At 36.6% G+C, this 18,383-nt stretch overlaps 1 protein-coding gene across 7 annotated transcripts in view; it reads left to right on the forward strand.

The window, feature by feature from the left end:
- The window catches only part of LOC5579261, a 241,587-nt gene that overhangs the window by 201,225 nt on the left and 21,979 nt on the right, over window positions 1-18,383 (forward strand). For 5 of the 7 annotated variants that reach the window (XM_021852747.1, XM_021852744.1, XM_021852757.1 and 2 more), the window contains 5 exons: window positions 1,583-1,588; window positions 1,747-1,788; window positions 9,340-9,357; window positions 11,905-11,988; window positions 12,146-12,327. In XM_021852747.1, the coding sequence (XP_021708439.1) occupies window positions 1,583-1,588; window positions 1,747-1,788; window positions 9,340-9,357; window positions 11,905-11,988; window positions 12,146-12,327 (332 nt within the window). The remainder of the gene's footprint in view (window positions 1-1,582; window positions 1,589-1,746; window positions 1,789-9,339; window positions 9,358-11,904; window positions 11,989-12,145; window positions 12,328-18,383) is intronic. The other 2 variants (XM_021852774.1, XM_021852778.1) reach the window with 2 other exon arrangements.

Here is an 18,383-nt window from a genome sequence, read left to right on the forward strand (position 1 = left end):
TACAATTAAAAGATTGTATGGAGATAATGAAAAAGAGAATATTTCTTCTACCACCTTGAAAGCCAAAACCAATATGGGGCAGTTTATTAAGGTTGTGCTATTTTTCCTCGAATGTCGTCTATACAAGTCTAACGAGAATTAATGTTATCTATTTTTAATTGAAAAATTTTAGTTGATGCTTACAATCAATATGATGTACTGTAAATTGAAAACCAATAGCATGCGTGAAAAGATGGGACAGTTTCAGATTTGGAGTTGAAAGTTTTTTATCAAAATACGCTTAAATTTGAGATATCAATCAAGTTTTCTTGGCGGTCGCGAATCTTGAAATTTTCATTTCACATCCTGCCCGAAGCCTTTCCACCGATTTGGTTTACGTCAAAACAGCAATACATGGAGCGTTTCGTTAACCACAGCAAACAACGATTTTTTGTCCTGAAACTGCTCATTTTGGCTGGTTGGTCCATTTCCGTCGTGTTTACCCACGTATATGAGGAAGTATGCTAGTAGCAGATCTCATAACTGCTTCACCCAGATGATTGGCGTTTTAGTGGTTACTCATGACTAATTCAAAGTTCAGGTCACGTAATGGTGTATTCAATTCTTCTTCGAGAACGGGCTCAATTTGATGACACCCGCATACACGTTGCTCGCCATGTGTATTCATCTGCTAGTTGTTTATGTGAGTGAGTTATGTAGCGCTTCTATAATGGTTTTCCCGCGCATATTTTCGCAAAATAAAAAAAAGTTCGTTAGTCATGGTAAAATAGAAGAATTTATTACTATCCTACAAACTAAATTTTATTTGTCTGTGCATTACATGTTTGATGAAAATTTCTAGTAAAATAGCAACGATAGTTTGATAATCAAAAATGTTCCACAAAAATAAAAATCAAAAAGAGAATTCTAGTATTTTGTATCTTTTAATTTCACCATAAATTTTGTTTACCAAATGTAGACATTTTCAGAGTCAGTTACTCGCATCCCCTGACTCTGGAGAAGACTGCAAGTGATAGTCGAAAAAAGTGTTTCAATCAGAAGGTTTGCAATTAATACATTATTAGAAGGTACAAAATATTCTCATTCTGCTGTGAGATCCGAAAACCATAAAAAGTTACACATATATGAATTTGGTTTTAAATAACCGAACCAGCTCATCTGTTCTAATCTCATCAAAATGTTACCGAACTAAGCCAACAAATTTAAGTGTGTACAGTTTGGGGTTCCCCAAATTTTAACCGGATTCTTTTATTGAACAGATTCATATTTCACAAAGTGATAATGAGCAATATAAACATTGGTGACATATACCGCTGAACATTACCATTGATACATTCCACAGGAGTTTAGCACTGATAGTTAACTCGTAGACATCCACCTACACAACATTTTTCATATAGCATGACTCCACATTCAGATGATTTGCAGCACGTTGAAGGATGCATAAGGTACAAACACGATACAGTAGAACTGTTGGTATTGATTTGCCATATAGAGTAGATCTTAATAGTTTGGATGCGTTTGGTAGTATTTCATTGCAATAATCGAATAATATTTCTACTAATTCAAGCATTTTTCTCAGTTTCAGGTAATCCAAAATTATAATAGCAAATGAAATGTGTGGTAAGAATGAGGTAACAAGTATCACAAGATTTGACCATAAGTTCGGATTTATTACACACTACTGCAACCACTTATACCACAAGCTTAACAGAACATACAACTGATCACAGCTTCACTTTACAGACTCGGTAGGTGTACCGCTATTGGATCTTCTGCGAAAAACATGTTCGTATTTTATAAACTGCTCTTCCAATGTTGAGCTGGACAACAGTCTTTCTGTGAACCATTGTTCTAAAATTCCACAATCTTGTTAATACTTCCCCGCTGAATGAAATGTAGTTCGCCTTCATACACGGAGTTTCTGAACAGTCTAAATTGTAAACTTGCAGAGAAAACTCAAATTGTATATTTTCCAAAACACACGTTTTTATAACCTTGTACAGATTGTTCGCTAGGATATATAAGTTCCGTACCTCTTATTTTTGAGTAATGTTATATTTGTAAGGATAAACAATTGCGCTACGGTATTCTATTAAAGCTATACTCTTAAAAAACCAGGACATTTAAAAAATGTCTCAACAGTGTAAATTTTTTGAACCCAATTCGCTAGCTTAAAAATTGGTAAAACAATCTGAACAGCTGAAGTTTCAAGTAGTAATAGCAATACAATCTATCAAAACTTTGTTTTATCTCGCAATAGTTTTGTATTTTACATTATTTGTATATTACTTGTTAAGAGTAGAATCTTGGTAAAATTGGGTCGTAGCTCATAATATGTGTATTGAGACCTATTATTATTATTATTATTTATTTTTTTTAACTAAACCACAATTCGGAGGCTTATGGATTTTGACAGTATTTTCGTGCGATTCTCTTTACTTAGCTTCGTACTAACGACTACGTGCTCCGAAGTGATGAAAGACATCATTATATTATCTCAAAGCATATGGTTCAATCACCGTTCAAACCAGACAGATTCGTATTGATAAGCGGGATATTACTGTATCTCAGATCAACAGGGGCACGTCGATCCTCTGCACGCCCATACTAGAGAACGATCAGTCTAGAGCGCCTTCCACAAATACTGTAACGCTCTTGGTGTAGTGGGGGGAGTAGAATCAAGCGTTACAGCTCATACATTTTTTTAATTTTTCATACAAAAAGCGTTACTGAGCCCGCTTTTGGCTGGATGTAAGTTTTTGTCATCGTCTCAAAGTTCTCAGAAAAAATATTTAATTTTCAATGTGATGTAAACTAAAGTCTACTGTAAAAATAAATCAAATTCGTGTGTTGTTACAGCATCATGTAAACTTAAATTAATATACATTAAATTTTCAACTAAATATGATTGAATATTATATGATCGTGTAAAATTAAAGTGAATTCGATTGAAAAATAAAGGATTGGCCGTTGAAATTTAGGTTAATTTGGATGCTCCAATTATGTGCATGAAAATAAACTTAAATTTACAACATATTTTAGCTGTGTTGCGTGTAATCATGACAATATCCTTCATTCCTGTGTATCCATGTAGCTGAACGGACTTCATGAGTATCGTGCCAATCGTCCTTCCTCCCATCTTTTTGGCATAACACTGCGGAGCACGTTTTTGTCTCAAGCACCAAAATACCACTACTTACTCAATTAAGGGTTACTGAATCTATTGCCGTTTTCAAATTATTATAGCACGTCCAGTTTTTGAGATATTGAATAAATAAATAAATAAAAATGCAAAATTTGACTATTTCAACCAACTTGCATGCAAGTTTGCCAACTTGAATGGCAATTTATTTGCTTAATTTACCATACCATTCAAACTTTATGTATAAAATAATACATATCAACGAAGCTCATAATATTTTCGATGATAAAAAGTAATTTTTTGGTAATTCAGAAAAGTATTGTATTTTTCCATATAAGTGAAACGAAGAATTTTGTATGGAGACTGCAAGCATGTTGAAAAAATCGATTGAATCTAATCGTGTCATTTCAACTAAATGATATCTAAATTGAAAAATCAAGTCCTATTTCGCATACTTGGTGGATTAGATCACAAAAAGGTCTGATAAATCATACTATAAATCTCAAGTAAATATCAATGGAATCAGTGTTTTATAAAACTTTGGCGACATGTAGCCAAAAATTGTGACGTGCTGGAACATTTCTGAGAACGGTATCAGATTCGACAACCCAAAACCTACTAGAGACACATAAATTAATTCTTGAGACACGCAAAAATGTCATTTTTGTTATGCTGTGTTATTAACCGCAATTCTACTTCTCACTCTTATTGTTAATGGGATACTCTATACCTTCCTTCTATTCCTCCCATAGTACAACTTCCGACCAAATCTTTAAAAATAATCCAGTGCAGCATTCTTGCCAGTACATCTCTACCGTTTTTCAGCAGTTTGCTCGTTAAACTGATCCACTACAGTGGTTTTGTTATTTTTCTAACCGACCAATTATCTTAGTACAAGACTTTTCTCCTCAGTCGTCCGTTCTAAATGCGAGAGTGCTCGTTTTGCTACTTCGACCTTCTCACGTTTGATCGTTAGAAAATTTGCATCTCTATAGGTCGGCTTGTATAGCAAAATCGGTAAGAGAGCGGTTCAAATTCTCGTAGAACTTTTCCTCGAGACCTTAACGAGGTATAGGTTCCATCGCTTCACGATTATGTTCAGTAACCTGACGTTTCATCCTCCGAGTCCTGTATGTACCAAGCTCATTTATAACGCTAAACTGTGCACTCTGGTCCTCCGAAAATTCAACGGATTGATATCAGGTCGTACAAGCTAAATAAATAAAAACTGCGACCGAAACTATCTGTCATTTAAAATGTACGGTACCGACGCCCACCTGAAACAACCAGATGTCGACAATCCATACTTAACTACTTGATACTTGAATAGCATCAATTCCTTGCTATTTCGGTGAATATACGCCGAATGAAGAAGGCTTCTCCATCGGACCCGATCCTGGGTTAATCACCTTCCAGTCGCCCTGAATATTAAGTCCTCCTAAGCTGCAAAAAGCCATCTGGTGCGCGGTCTGCCACGGAGACGTCGGCATCTCCCTGGTTCTCTGCTGAATATTAGTTTAGCTTGACGTTCTTCCGATATGCTAGAACATGCCCAACCCACCGTACTGTGTTTTATTTAAGCGTATATCCATTTCTCGAAAGGCTTGGTATATCTCGTGATTCATGCGACGCCGCCAGATGCCATTGTCCAATTAACCGTCGAGTATTGTTCGCAGCATTTTACGTTCAAAGACCCCAAAAGCTCTCCGGTCGACCTCTTTCAACGTCCAAGATTCATGGCCATACAAAGCTACCAAAAGAATAAGAACCTTGTACAACGCGAATTTGGTCTTCGTCTGTAAGCTGCGGAACTTTAGCTGATTACGAAGTCCGAAAAAGGCCCTTTTCGCAGCTGCAATACGCCTTTTTACCTCGTGGGTAACAGAATACGTGCAATTATTTTGTACGCCGAATTGAGGAGTGTTATTCCTCGGTAATTGGCGCACTAAAATCTATGTCATCTTTTGAAGAGAAGGCAAATGAGGCCATCCATCCAGCTAGCAGGCAATTCTTCTACCTCCCATATCCTTAGAAGTAAATGGTGAATTGAGAAGTTCGGCCGAGAGCTCATCCTTCCCAACAACCTTGTTGTTCTTCAGCTCCTTAATCGCCTTCTTAACCTTATCTAGTGATGGAGACTCCACATCGTTGTCGATGTTTATTCTGTTCTCCGATGGTATATCGTTCCATCCATTCAGTAACGTTTCGAAGTGCGCTCACCAACTGGCTGCCACCATCGTTTTATCTCTCAGCAAATTTCCTTCACGGTCGTTACACATGACGGGAGCCGGCGCTGACTTTCTCCGCACGCCATTGACAGTTTCATAGAATCGTCGCATATCGTTCAATTCCATACAGTTTTGCGCCTCGGCTATCACATTCTTATCATACTCTTTTTTCGATAGATTCGTGTTTCGGCTGGCCATGCTTCCTTGTACCGCTATCTGTTCAGCCTGGTACTCAGGGCCGGGTGTCCAAATGTGGGGGGCCCGGGGCCAGAGTATCTGTTCTCAGACGCACTCGTGTTCTCTCCGTTCAACAATTGCTCGAAGTGTTTTTTCCATCTGGCAGCCACCAAGATTTTGGGTGTCAGCAAGTTACCTTCACGGTCATTACACATGACGGGAGACGGCTTTGTTTTACTCCGTACGTCAGTTTCGTAAAATCTCCGCATATAGGGTAATTCGCCTAATGTTGAACGGCTAAAAACGTCGCCTATTGTTGAAAAGCCCGTGTATTCCTAATGGCGTGTTCAACAATTAGCGAGCATTATGACCGTTCAACAATTGTCGAATTGCCCTAATTTTGTTCCATGCTGTTTTGCGCTTCAGTAGTGATATCTTCTTCATACTGCTTTTTCTTTCTGCGGTAAATTCTTTTCTCGGCTCTAGCTTCCTTGTACCGCTCTCTATTCTGCCGGGTACAAGACACTAACATCCGGCTTCTGGAAACATTTTTCTCATCCGTCACATTCTGGCACTCCTCATCAAACCAACCATTTCTGGGTCGTCTCTGAGCAGTACCTATCACCTCTCGCGCTGTTGTGCTCATCGCACCGTGGATAGACAATAGAAATATTAGTAGTAGAACGCTAGTGGCGTTGTTGTAACATAACTGATTTTAATAATATTACCTTAAATTGTGGTTTTTCATAGTTTGTTCAATACTAAGACGTTGTTTTTGTTTTTAAAATTAATCTGACACTTTGAGGCCCGGTACTCAAGCTGTCAATTCGTGGCAAACTAGATGTTGGTAACACGAACAGCAGCGACATTAGCATTCTTAGGTTAATGATTCTACTGGATAGACTCCCACAGATTGTTGAGGTTGTCGCCTACGTTGTATTCTGTTGATAAGCGCTGGATATTGAAATGCAACGGTCGCTGTGCTCGCCACGATAGACAACCGTGCATGAATTTTACTAACAACGAGATAGTGATCAGATCAGATCAGAAATGCCAGCCGTCCACCAAAACGTCAACCCAAGCGCTTCTTATTGAAATTTTAAGACAACCCCCTATGCCAAAGTGAATCATGGAAGTTCCCAAACGCTACGTGCCGGATGATTTGTGTACTCTGATCCTTTCTGACGGCTTACAATAACATTAGTAGAGAAATAGGAAGGCGCATCATCTTTACCTACTCGGATCCAATAGTAACTGAAGTCGAGAAAGATTCACCCCCATACCAATTGCACTATATATAAAACGCTAATAAGAGCAGTGGACCTCTTTGGTCTTTAGACCATTCTGGAAGAGGATCTTCGAATGACGAGCGCATAGAACTATCTTTCGCGGTGTGCAGGAGACCAGTTTGTGGGGGTGAAAGACGAATCATGGGGCTCATCCAGATCTACCCAGAAGCAAGCGCTTGAGGTATTTAAACGTCGTGTGGTTAGGATCAGATGCGTTGTTGATCGATCGTTAAAGTAGTCGGTTCGATAAATTCCTGAGAACATGTTCAGTACTAGTGATCCTTTATAAGAGAGTTTCGCGTAGGCTGACATTTCTGTCAAAGTGTGAGCCAATCGATGTATATTTTAAACTTTTCTTGAGGGGTAATGTAATCCGCTTGAAATTTTTTAGGTAAAATTTGCGTAGAGCAAATATATGAAATATTTTCTTTTTTTGAATTTTTGTGAATTATTGAATTGTTGTTTTTTTGTTGTTGATTTTTTTTTGCTGTTGTTTATTAGTTTGAAAATGTAGTTAAAAGATCTATAACGAAACAAAATACATTGACGAAGTCATGTCCGTGTTACAATATTATTCTCGACGCCGAGCAAACTCAGCACTGCTGGTCTGTTGCCAAATCATTCCATTTTACTTCCGCTTATCTCTCATATAAAATATCACTACTCAGTACAAGTGACAGAAGATAGAAGATGATCTGGGATAACAATTTGTAGGTGAGGGTCAACAAGGTTCAGTTGACTACACGATTGCTTCATAAGTGGTATGTCATGGATTTGATTTTTAGTTACCCTATGTCTATCAGCTTGAGTATACAAATACTATTTTTTTCTTGCGTTGTTAAATACCATCCTCATCATCCATCAGAATTGGGGCTGATGCATTCCAGTCGTCTGCAGTTCTGATGTAGTCATATCTTCCATTGACTTAACCTTAATTGCCTGTATGATCAGCCCCATTCAGGTGTTTAACGAAGCGCTACTTTCATCTTCTGATCCTATCACTTTCGTCCCACAAGATGCCCCCATACTAATACCTGAAAAACTCGCATAATCTGGGATAACACCCTAAAAGCCATTGGTAGCAATATATGTAGCTTGTAGTTTCTGAGCAAATGAATGAATAAGCATCCAACACCACTGGCAGGTAGAGAATGATCTTTTCTTCATCATAACGTTGATAAATAACGTGTAACTCCATTCAATTGGTCAGAAACAACGAGCTACACACATGGTTACCAATGGCTTTTAGGTCGAAAATCATAAGTTATGCGAGAAATAGAAATTTTTTTGATCCTCGCATCCTCCATCTACTCGCACTCCAATTCCACCACGTGACGTTTTTTCTCCTGAAAAAAGGTTGGTATGACAGTGGTGATACCCGATTACTTAACTGCTGTAGGTCATGCCGAAGCGGCCGAATATTGTTGATAAAAAAACAGTTTTAGAACCAGTTTGGCTTGCAGGGCATGACACCAACCCTCATATTTCCAGTGAAATTAGATTTTTGGAATCCCATAGTCACAGTTTCCTATGCAAGTTCCGTATATTGCCGGGCTCTATTGTGTAAACATCGAACACGAACAAAATACCTGTGCTACGCCAGTTGGTTTGTAAAATACATATTTATAGTGAGTTTAATCAGAAATAAATGGGTTTTGTGCAGTTTTTTTATCTGATGTACCGCCGTGCGGGGTGACATTGGTCCTAGGGGGTGACTTTGACCGCCCTTTTCGATACATCTCTTGACTAGCGCGGGAGGCAAAAAACTAATCCATGACCATCCAGTGGCTATTTATAACGTATTCTTGAAGCTTGCCACATTGTTTTCATTATTCTGGTTTTAGTTTGCTGTAAAAATCTTGGCCAAAAGTCACCCTTATGGACCAATGTCACCCCGTACGACGGTAGTGATATAAATACAGGCCTACAACCCAAGTAACAATCAAGTAAATTTCAAAAACGGAAAGAGCAGTTTTCTCCGTAAAAAGAAAACAACAAATTGATGAAAATAAAAACACACGGCTGTTATATTTGGCAAACAAAACTATGTGATTTTTTAAGATCTTTCGATTCCAACGCTGAAAACTGCTTTTCCAGTTTTGACATTTACTTGATTTAAACTTAGGCTTTAAGAAAGGTTCAATAAAAAAAAGCAGTATAAATATTCATTTACCCCTTCCATATGGCTAGGTCATGATGAATCCTTCCAGCTAAACTTTCCAGTCAGAAGCCTACACCATAAACGGCAATCGAATGGTACTTATCGTGTCCACAAAGCTACTTCTTGACCCAGACAAACTCCAAAACAGACACAACAAACCATACAGTTTAAATCCTTGCACCCACCCATCAAATACACGTAGTAAATGTACCCTTAGTTGGTAGTAGCAAAACCATAACGAACGCTCTTCGTCGTTGGTTGTTTTCGTGATTCTGTGTCAATATTCTCAGTACATTCCACAAACAGGCTATTAAACTGATGTTTCTTATATTCTTCCAGATTCCCCCAAGCATTACGGTGAGTAGCGACCGGCTTGATCCGTCGACAGACGATGACGACGGGCCCAATAGAATTAAATCGATAAAATCTTACATCCAGAGAGTAAGTTGATGCGGAACGATTTACGACCAATCGACGTTTTAAGATGAACTACGTGTGGAGTGCAGACAGTAACTTAGCTCTAGGTTGCTCATTTTGGACGTTGCCTTGCTGCAACGAGTGTCAGTGTCGCACAAAGTGGTCTATAAAATTAGGAAATAATTGACCTAATGAAATTATCCAAACGAAACGGATGGCAGGATGGCTCTATAAATATTATAGAACGGAAGTGAGCGATGGCTGCAGCAGTTATGCGCGCTCATGGGTCCTCTAGAAACCCAGTAACTCATCGCAATTTTCTGATTAAATGCTTTTATATCAGCTTCGTGAAATTGAAATTATATTACAACGTGTCATCGAGATAAACCAATCAAGGCATAATATTTTTTCATTGATTTTGTCACATTATTGATAGCTTTACAACAATTATTCCTTAACATAAATGGTGTGTCCGATAAAGTTTGTAGATCAGAATTTACTGTTATTCCACAGAAAACCTATAAAGGATATATCAGAATATCGTGATATTTTTTTCCTCTGTGGGGACATGATACCACTGCGACCATTAAGTTGATCTATTGTGGTGTTATCCTCTTTGTTTTTGCCGTACTGTAGAAATATGTTTCTATATGAAGTAACTATCTCCACAGCTATTGGCGTGCATCCCAATCAGGTACTACGTTTCGGATAAAATGTAGTACCTGTTTTGGATGATAGTACTGAATTTCATTAGGCTCTAGCAAGCCTTTATCTAAATATCTACAACGCTTGTGGTATAGTGCAACACACTTGCACAACAAATGTTCAGTGCTTTCGCTTTCTAATTTACAGAAACGACACATATCTTCTGGCAATTTACCTATAATTTTAAGGTAACGTTTGCTGGGGCAGTGGCCTGTTAATAAGCCAGTATAAGTACTTAGATCGTGTTTATTGAGGTTTAACAACCTCAGCGTTTGATAGGCGTCTGGTTCGATGAATCGTTTGGACTGACGAGAGTGATATTTAGTAGGTTTGTTGTTCTCAAAATGTCATTAAATCTGCTTTCCTATTTCACGGTAACCGATAAAGGATAAAATGGACTAAAAAAATTGTCAGCATTTAGGTTGTTTAAATTTTTTTCGAACTTTTCAAAGCAAGTACAGTTTGTCATCATGAATTAGGTCGCATAAGGTTACCCAAGTAGCACGCTCCAAAGAGATGCTTTTTAAAAATGGTTTCAATCGCGCATCAATTAAAGCACCTGTAACTTACCTGGTTCTAGATAGGTTACATATCAATATCAAGGCTCATAAAGTTTCATTGTCGTTCCAATGAAATGCATCATTCCTTGTTTGACGTTCAACGTTTTTGAAACAATAAGATTTGCTACAAATATCCTTTGCAAATAGCAATGAAGTGAAGTTTATCAAGATGTTTCGGTGTCAAGTCGGCGTCTTGAGTATGAGTATAACGGAGATTTAACCTTCCAACATATTTCATAGTAGGATGCTGTGATAACAATTTTACAAAACATTCATGCTTCATAATGGAAAAATGCCGTGAAAAAAATATCGATTTTGGAGGTTTGTAACTGTAACTCGTCCGTAGGGAAAAAAAATTAATTCGAAGTTCGAGGAGCATTTGTAACGTTAGTCATACTTTCTTTCTAATACATATTAATAAAACCTGTGAATTCAACTTTATCGTAATTGAGATTTTATCTTAGAAACAGTTTTTAAACATTTTTTATGAATTTGGAAGGTTGAAAATTTTGGACTTTTTCGCATGAAATGTTTCAATATTTACAGTTCAAAAGTTGTCACTTTCGAGGCTCGTTTGAGTAATCATTTCCCATAGATATCTATGAAAATTTATAATCATCAACTAACTTAGACGTCTCTTTAGTAGTAAGACAATTTTAAATAATGATTTTACTTTTCTATTTTTTTTGCAAAAAATGAAGTGTTAAAGTTCATTTGTAGTTTTCTATTTATGATTTGCTTGAGCTATCCGGAATTCAAATCAAAGTGTCCGAAATATGAGACAAATTCATGGAAGCGTCCGGAATAAGAATCATGAAAAGTTCGCACATTTATGTAAAAATTTTCATTTTTCAGATTCAAAACTTCTACCCATCATTCGGAACTCAAGTGTTCTAGAGTTTTGATAATGCGGAGGAGAGGAATCACACAACATTGTTTATTTTATATGCTTTTTGATGAGTTATACTTTATTTACTTTTTTTGGGACATAGTAATTCACAGGAAAACATTACGTGACAATCAAATTCTAGTTGGCGCCTATAAAGTTCTATCATTGATTGTTACTGTCAAAAATTTCCCCTACAACCCACCTACTTCTATGAAATTGCAAACTTGATTAATGACACCATCAGCAAAACTAGTTCACTTCACTTTATTCATCTTTGGATATTTTATTAACAATGTGCCTACACTGCTTACGGTATGGAAAAATGCTCTACAGGTTCAGCCTCCTCCAATTTGGTTGGAAAATTCACCCAGAGCGTACGGCGGATCGTGCAAGATGTCAAGGATGAAGGATCGCCAAGTAAGTTTAATGTTTCCCTCAACAGCCATCACAATCTACGAACCGTCACCGTACTCAATAGATGACGGCTACAGCTATCTATGGCGATGATGATTAACTATCAATTTTCCTCGTGTTCCTTCTCTTCCGCTATCGTTCATTTTTCTTACAACTTTAGGCGGTATGAGCCGCGAGGAGCTACTGGAGACCAACGAACGATTGCGAGCTGTGCGCATACGCCTGGAAGAGTCATACGATACAGCGAAGAAGGCTTTAGTTACCCTGATGAACAAGTACGGTGACTCCAAAAGCCAACGGAACGTTTTCAATCGATACCCGATGCTGAAATTGATGATTAAGGTAATTGTTGCGAAAACCTAATTAGATTATGCTTATGCCACAAGCAACGAATCTGTGCTGCGAATCTCTTTCATAAATCAAACTAGAACACTAGACACCATAAAAAAACGAAAACTGAGTTCAGCACACTTTCGTAATATGAAGCCATTATGTATTACATTATGAGCACAGTTGGAAAATAAGAACACTGAAAGTGAATTCGGAGGCTGATTTTGAATTTTATGGGGTCATGAAAGAATGAAAGCGTGAAAGATTCATGTTAAAAATTGAAGATACAGTTGTTACACTATCATGGGTCACCGACTACTATGGGTCATTTTCATTTGAATTACATGTGGAATACAGTGACCCATAATAGTGTGAGCAGTGTACAATATACTCCTTTGATGTATAATTTGGAAACATAAAGATTACTCAAACAACTATTGTATACTTTACAACGAAAACTTTTATATCGCAGATGCCATCGCTAGTGGTCGATTTTTATAAAGAAAAAGAACAGTTAAAGTCTTAAGCTACACCCCAGTAATATGTTTTTCAATTGACAAATTCAAATCAAAGTAATTCGATTGATACATCAGAAGCTATAGTAAAAGTTTGAGTGAAATCCATCAAGTCTAGGTATGGAAAAAATTGATGGGAAAAGCTATTCAAACACATTTTTGGCCCATAAGAGGCACTGAACTTATCGAATTTATTTCATTTTTTTTATTTAAAAATTCATTAATCGATAGAGATTGTTTCTAAACGAAAAAACTTCCGGATAATTACAATCAGCCGGAAGTCTTTTCGTTTAGAAACAAAAAAAGGAAAACCGAGGAAAATTAAAATGCTGGTTCCTGTAATGCTGGTAAATGTAATTTTAAACTTTAATTGTGGTATCTTCTCTATTGACTGGGAAATCTTCAATTAACGAACATAAGAAATTTATCAACCACAGCATCGAACCTATGATCGAAAATTTAACTGTAACGAAGATTTATCGTTTTTCTCATACAAACATTAAGCTCGTAGAGTCTTCCTTGATGAATTCGGTTCAAATTTTTACAGTAGCTTTAGGGGTTCTAATTCAGGGGAACAAATTCGGAGAGTGTAACTTATAAGTTATACAGTTCGATTACTTTGTGCCAGCCGATTTGATGCATCTCATTGCTGCGGAAACCACACTGTAAAAAAATGAAGATTAAACGTCATACTTCATTTATGCGATGGAAACATGACTTCATGTAAATTTAAGTCTGAAATTATGTAATAATGTAATCACACAGGATCCTTCTTGATGTACATAAATATCCATGATATTCCACGCTTCAATTATGTGCATTATATGTCTCAGTGATTTACACGTTTCGTACGGACATTAAGTTTTCATTATCTAATGTTTTTATACTCTTAAACTAGTGGCTTAATAACAATAGGCAATAGTAGGGTGATCCATATCCGAGCAGAAGAGGATTGCTGCTGAATACTAAATTGAAGTATTCCATAACAGATAATTTAACATAATTAATTATTGTCGCAGTTATTCTCATACCTTGATAAAACATGATGGATTTTCATGTAACTGTGAAATTTTTCAATAGTAGTACAATACCTCAAGCAGTCCTTAATACCTCGTTGAGGTATTTTTGATTGTTTGAATCATTTTTTAATACCTCAATAATACAAAAAACCGATGTTGCCATTACCTGGATTTCCGAACAATATCTAATTATGCTATAATATCAAAATATGGTATACTATAGACAGTGCCAGTTAAGAGTTCCTGCTCAGGTAATGTTCAAACTACGCAAATCTTGAATTACACCCCCCATATTTGATCATTTAGACTCCCAGAAATTAAGAAGCGGTATCCATCAACTCTAAAGCACTAAACGAGCTTGAAGTTTGTGTGGAGAAGATATACCAAGCCCACATAGTTAAGGATCACTCACAGCTATGGATCTCGTTGGCGTTCAATATCGAATAACTCGCTCAAAACATATTCGTAGATGTAAAACATATTTTTGCCAAGTCATACTATTTGTCTTTTATCATTTGTAATATTAAGCATAACATTCAACCGTAAAATAATGAAAATTTTGACAAATTTTCTGTTGAGAGTTCGACTGTATTTTCAATGATTAATGAAATATCGGCAACGCATTCTTTTTTGTTAAAAACGAGTTTTATTATTTAATCCGACGTTTCGACGCAGGTATGGCGTCTTCTTCAGGGGAAAAATGATACGTTCGTTTTGTGTCTAGGGTTAGAGCTAACTTAAACTGTCAAGTGGAATAATTTTTGGTACATGACTCAATTTAAACGAACTTTAGTATATTTTACACTACTTTTCGGAATAATTTGCGCGCTTTATCTGTAGAATTGATCAGTTGGACTTTCACTGTTATTTGACAGTGAAAGACGGTGACAGTGAACAGAACTTTTTTTTTAATTTCTTTATTAGTATCATTTTAAACATTACATTCATTTCTTATATCTAGGTGTTCTGTGTTATAAGACAACACTATCATCCTAATGTGGTAAAACAAATTTAAGATTTAATAAATATTGTGTTAACAACATATTCCATTTCATTTGCCGTAGCAGTTCAGATTTTTTACAGGTGAGTTGATTTGCACCTAACTTTACCTAATTATATAAAGCATTAATCGTGGCAATAGAAGATTGTAACGGGTTTTGCCTGAAATTATTAATTATTTTATTTGACACTTGTTCCAATGTTTCAACATAGGATATTCTATGTAACTCATTGGTACTATGTCAGGGAGGAAGCTTCAGAATCATTTTCAGAATTTATTTTGAATTCTCTGCAGAGCTTTCTTCCTGGTATTACAACAGCTAGTCCATAATGGTACAACATACAACATGGCTGGCTTGAAAATTTGTTTGAATATCAAAAGCTTGTTCTTAAGACAAAGCTTTGATTTTCTAATAATAAGTGGATACATATTTATTACATTTGGCTTGAATGCCCTCAATGTGATTTTCAAAAGTTGAATTCTTATCTAGCATTAGCCCTACATACTTAACTTCATCTGACCAATTTATTGGAACCCCTCTCATCGTGACAACATGTCTAATTGAAGGTTTCAAATAAAAAGCTTTTGGTTTATGTGGGAAAATTATTTGTTGATTTCTGGAAGCATTAGGGAAATCTTCCAATTTTGTAAGTAATAAGAAAAAATATTCAAACTTTTTTGCAATAGTCCTTTAGCGAAGAGGCCTGTGTCATCTGCAAACAAGGATTTTTGACATCCCTGAGGTAACTTAGGTAAGCCAGATGTGAAAATATTGTATAATATTGGTCCCAAAATGCTGCCTTGAGGAACACCAGCTCTTACAGGAAGTCTTTCAGATCTGGAGTTCTGATAATTAACCTGAAGTGTACGATTTGACAGATAACTTTGATTTATTCTAACAATGTATGTTGGAAAATTAAAGTTTTTTTAATTTTACGATCAAACCTTTATACCAAACACTGTCGAATGCTTTTTCTATGTCTAGAAGTGCAAGACCAGTCGAATAGCCTTCAGATTTGTTGGAACGGATCAATTTTTACTTCTCATTTTGGTATTGCCAAGCTCCTAGAATATATGTTAAAGTTTCAAGAGCATAGTAAATATCAAGTTTTATTTGTAAAGAAATGTTGACATCAAGATTAGAGTCAATGTATGTTTCATATATATTCCAGACGCCTCGAAAATAATTGAAAGTGGAGCTGATAGGATTGAGAATCGCTTCATGGGATGTTTGAAAAGTAACAGGAACATGATCAGAATCAAAATCAGCATGAGTAACTTATTGACTACAAAGATGACTAGAGTCGGTTGAGACCAAATCAATCGTAGATGGGTTTCTAGAAGAGGAAAAACATGTAAGGCTATCAGGGTATTGAATTGAGAAATATCCTGAAGAGCACTCATCAAATAAAATTCTACCGTTGGAATTAATTTGAGAATTATTCCATGACTGATGTTTGGCATTAAAGTTACCAATGATAAAACAATTTCACTTATTGCAAGTCAATTTTCGCAAGTCAGTTTGGAGCATATTAACTTGCTGTCCACAGCATTGAAAAAGCAAATAGGCAGCTATGAAAGTATATTAACCAAGCTGTGTTTCAACAGAAACACCTAAAGTTTCAAAAACTTCAGTTTCAAATGACGAAAACAGTTGAAGTGATGACTCCTATGAATGATGATTGCAACCCCCCTCCACATGCCCCATCAAGTCGATCATTACGATAAACAAAATTCATTAGATCATTAGATTCAATTGTTCAGTTAGAAAATTAAAATCAGAGGCAGATATATCACTTGAAGTGGGTACATTTGATGTTTTTCCGTTATAATTTTCGGTAGACGAAGAGGCGTAGAGTAGAAGTTTCCTGTGGCGGCAGGGTTTTTTTTTCCATTTGATTTGAAACAATTAGAATGGGTACTCGTAGTACGAATAGGGGAGGAGTTCAAATTACCTACTACGATATAGGCAAAGGATTTTTCTTGGGTATATACATTCGAATTTAAAAGATTCGAACGACTACCCGGCGGATTAAAAATTTGTTTGTGAATGAGCATGATTATAATCTTCCTGATGGGAATGATTCCTAATCAAGCGATCGTTAACTCAAAAATAAGCATTGTTCGATACTCTACTAGTTAATTTCCGAAAACGACCGTTATCGTAATGGATATTATCTTTCATCTGCCTGGCACGAGCCTCTACGACTCGCCTACGCGAAGGGCAAGCCCAACAATTTGACTTATGATTGCCACCACAATTTGCGCATATGAACTTATCGGTATCTTCCTTCACTGAACAGACGTCCTTAGCATGAGAAAAACCTCCGCAAATCATGCATTTAGCATCCATGCGACAATTTGTTGTACCATGAGCCCACTTTTGGCACCGACGGCACTGAGTGGGGTTCTGGTAATTTCCTCCAGGTTTCTGGAAATGTTCCCATGTCACACGGACATCAAACATAAGGCTAGCTTTTTCTAAAGCTTTAAAATTATTTAGATCTTTTTTGTTAAAGTGAATTTAATAATATTCTTGAGAAAGCCCTTTCCGAACAATGCCAGATTGGGTTCTCTTTTTCATAATGATTACTTGGACTGGGGAAAATCCAAGTAAATCCAAGTAAAGTAAATCCCCCAAATTCGGAACAACTGACCACGATAGGCGGTACTCTTTGCTTCCTCACTTGAATCAAAGAGTCCGGGCTAGAGACTGCTTCGATTTGGTGTTCGGAAAATTTGTCTAGAGCATCGAACTGATTGCTCATTTCGATGCAGTTACCAACATTATCCATTTCACCCTTGGAAGAAACTTCGCATTCCGGAGAAACGTCCTTTCTTCCATTCTTGCCACGTTTAGTGACAGTTTTAAATCCCACTTTTTGGAAGGAAGCTGTGAATTCAGAGATTCATCCTTCCTTTTGTTTGTAGTTTGCAACCATAAACATGGTTGCAAACTACAAACAAAAGGAAGGATGAATCTCTGAATTCACAGCTTCCTTCCAAAAAAGTGGGATTTACTAAACAGTGAATAAAGAAGACGAGACCTCTTAAGAGGATTTTTCTCAAGACGGTGTCCAAGAAAGATTACCACCGCCAGCTTTCGCCAAAGGGTCTAACGAAAATTCGAAGGCACGGGTCCAAACAAGGATCGTAAAGGAATCAATTGTAGAAAAAATAGTACTGAAAAGTACTGTTTTAGTAGCACTTAAAAGTACCGTTTTTAATTTTAGCACTAAAAAGTACTGTTTTTAGCACTGAAAAGTACTGTTTTATTGCTTTAGGTAGTTTTTAAAAAACTTCCAAGAGCAGAGAGAATTCGTGTACGCACATCACGAAGATACGATGCGCACTTAGTGAACAGAACATCAATTCTACGAATGCAAGAGGATTTACATTTCAAAAGGGTGTCCGAAATGTATAATGGACAGGCCGCTTGAAAATTTTATTTTGGTAGCTAATGTTGCACTTTATAAGATTATTTCTCTTCAGAAAATCAATGAACAATGAGACATTAAGCATATAAGTAACATT

The sequence above is a fragment of the Aedes aegypti genome, chromosome 1 (assembly GCF_002204515.2).
Source record: "Aedes aegypti strain LVP_AGWG chromosome 1, AaegL5.0 Primary Assembly, whole genome shotgun sequence".
In the NCBI taxonomy this organism is placed as follows: Eukaryota; Metazoa; Arthropoda; class Insecta; order Diptera; family Culicidae; genus Aedes; species Aedes aegypti.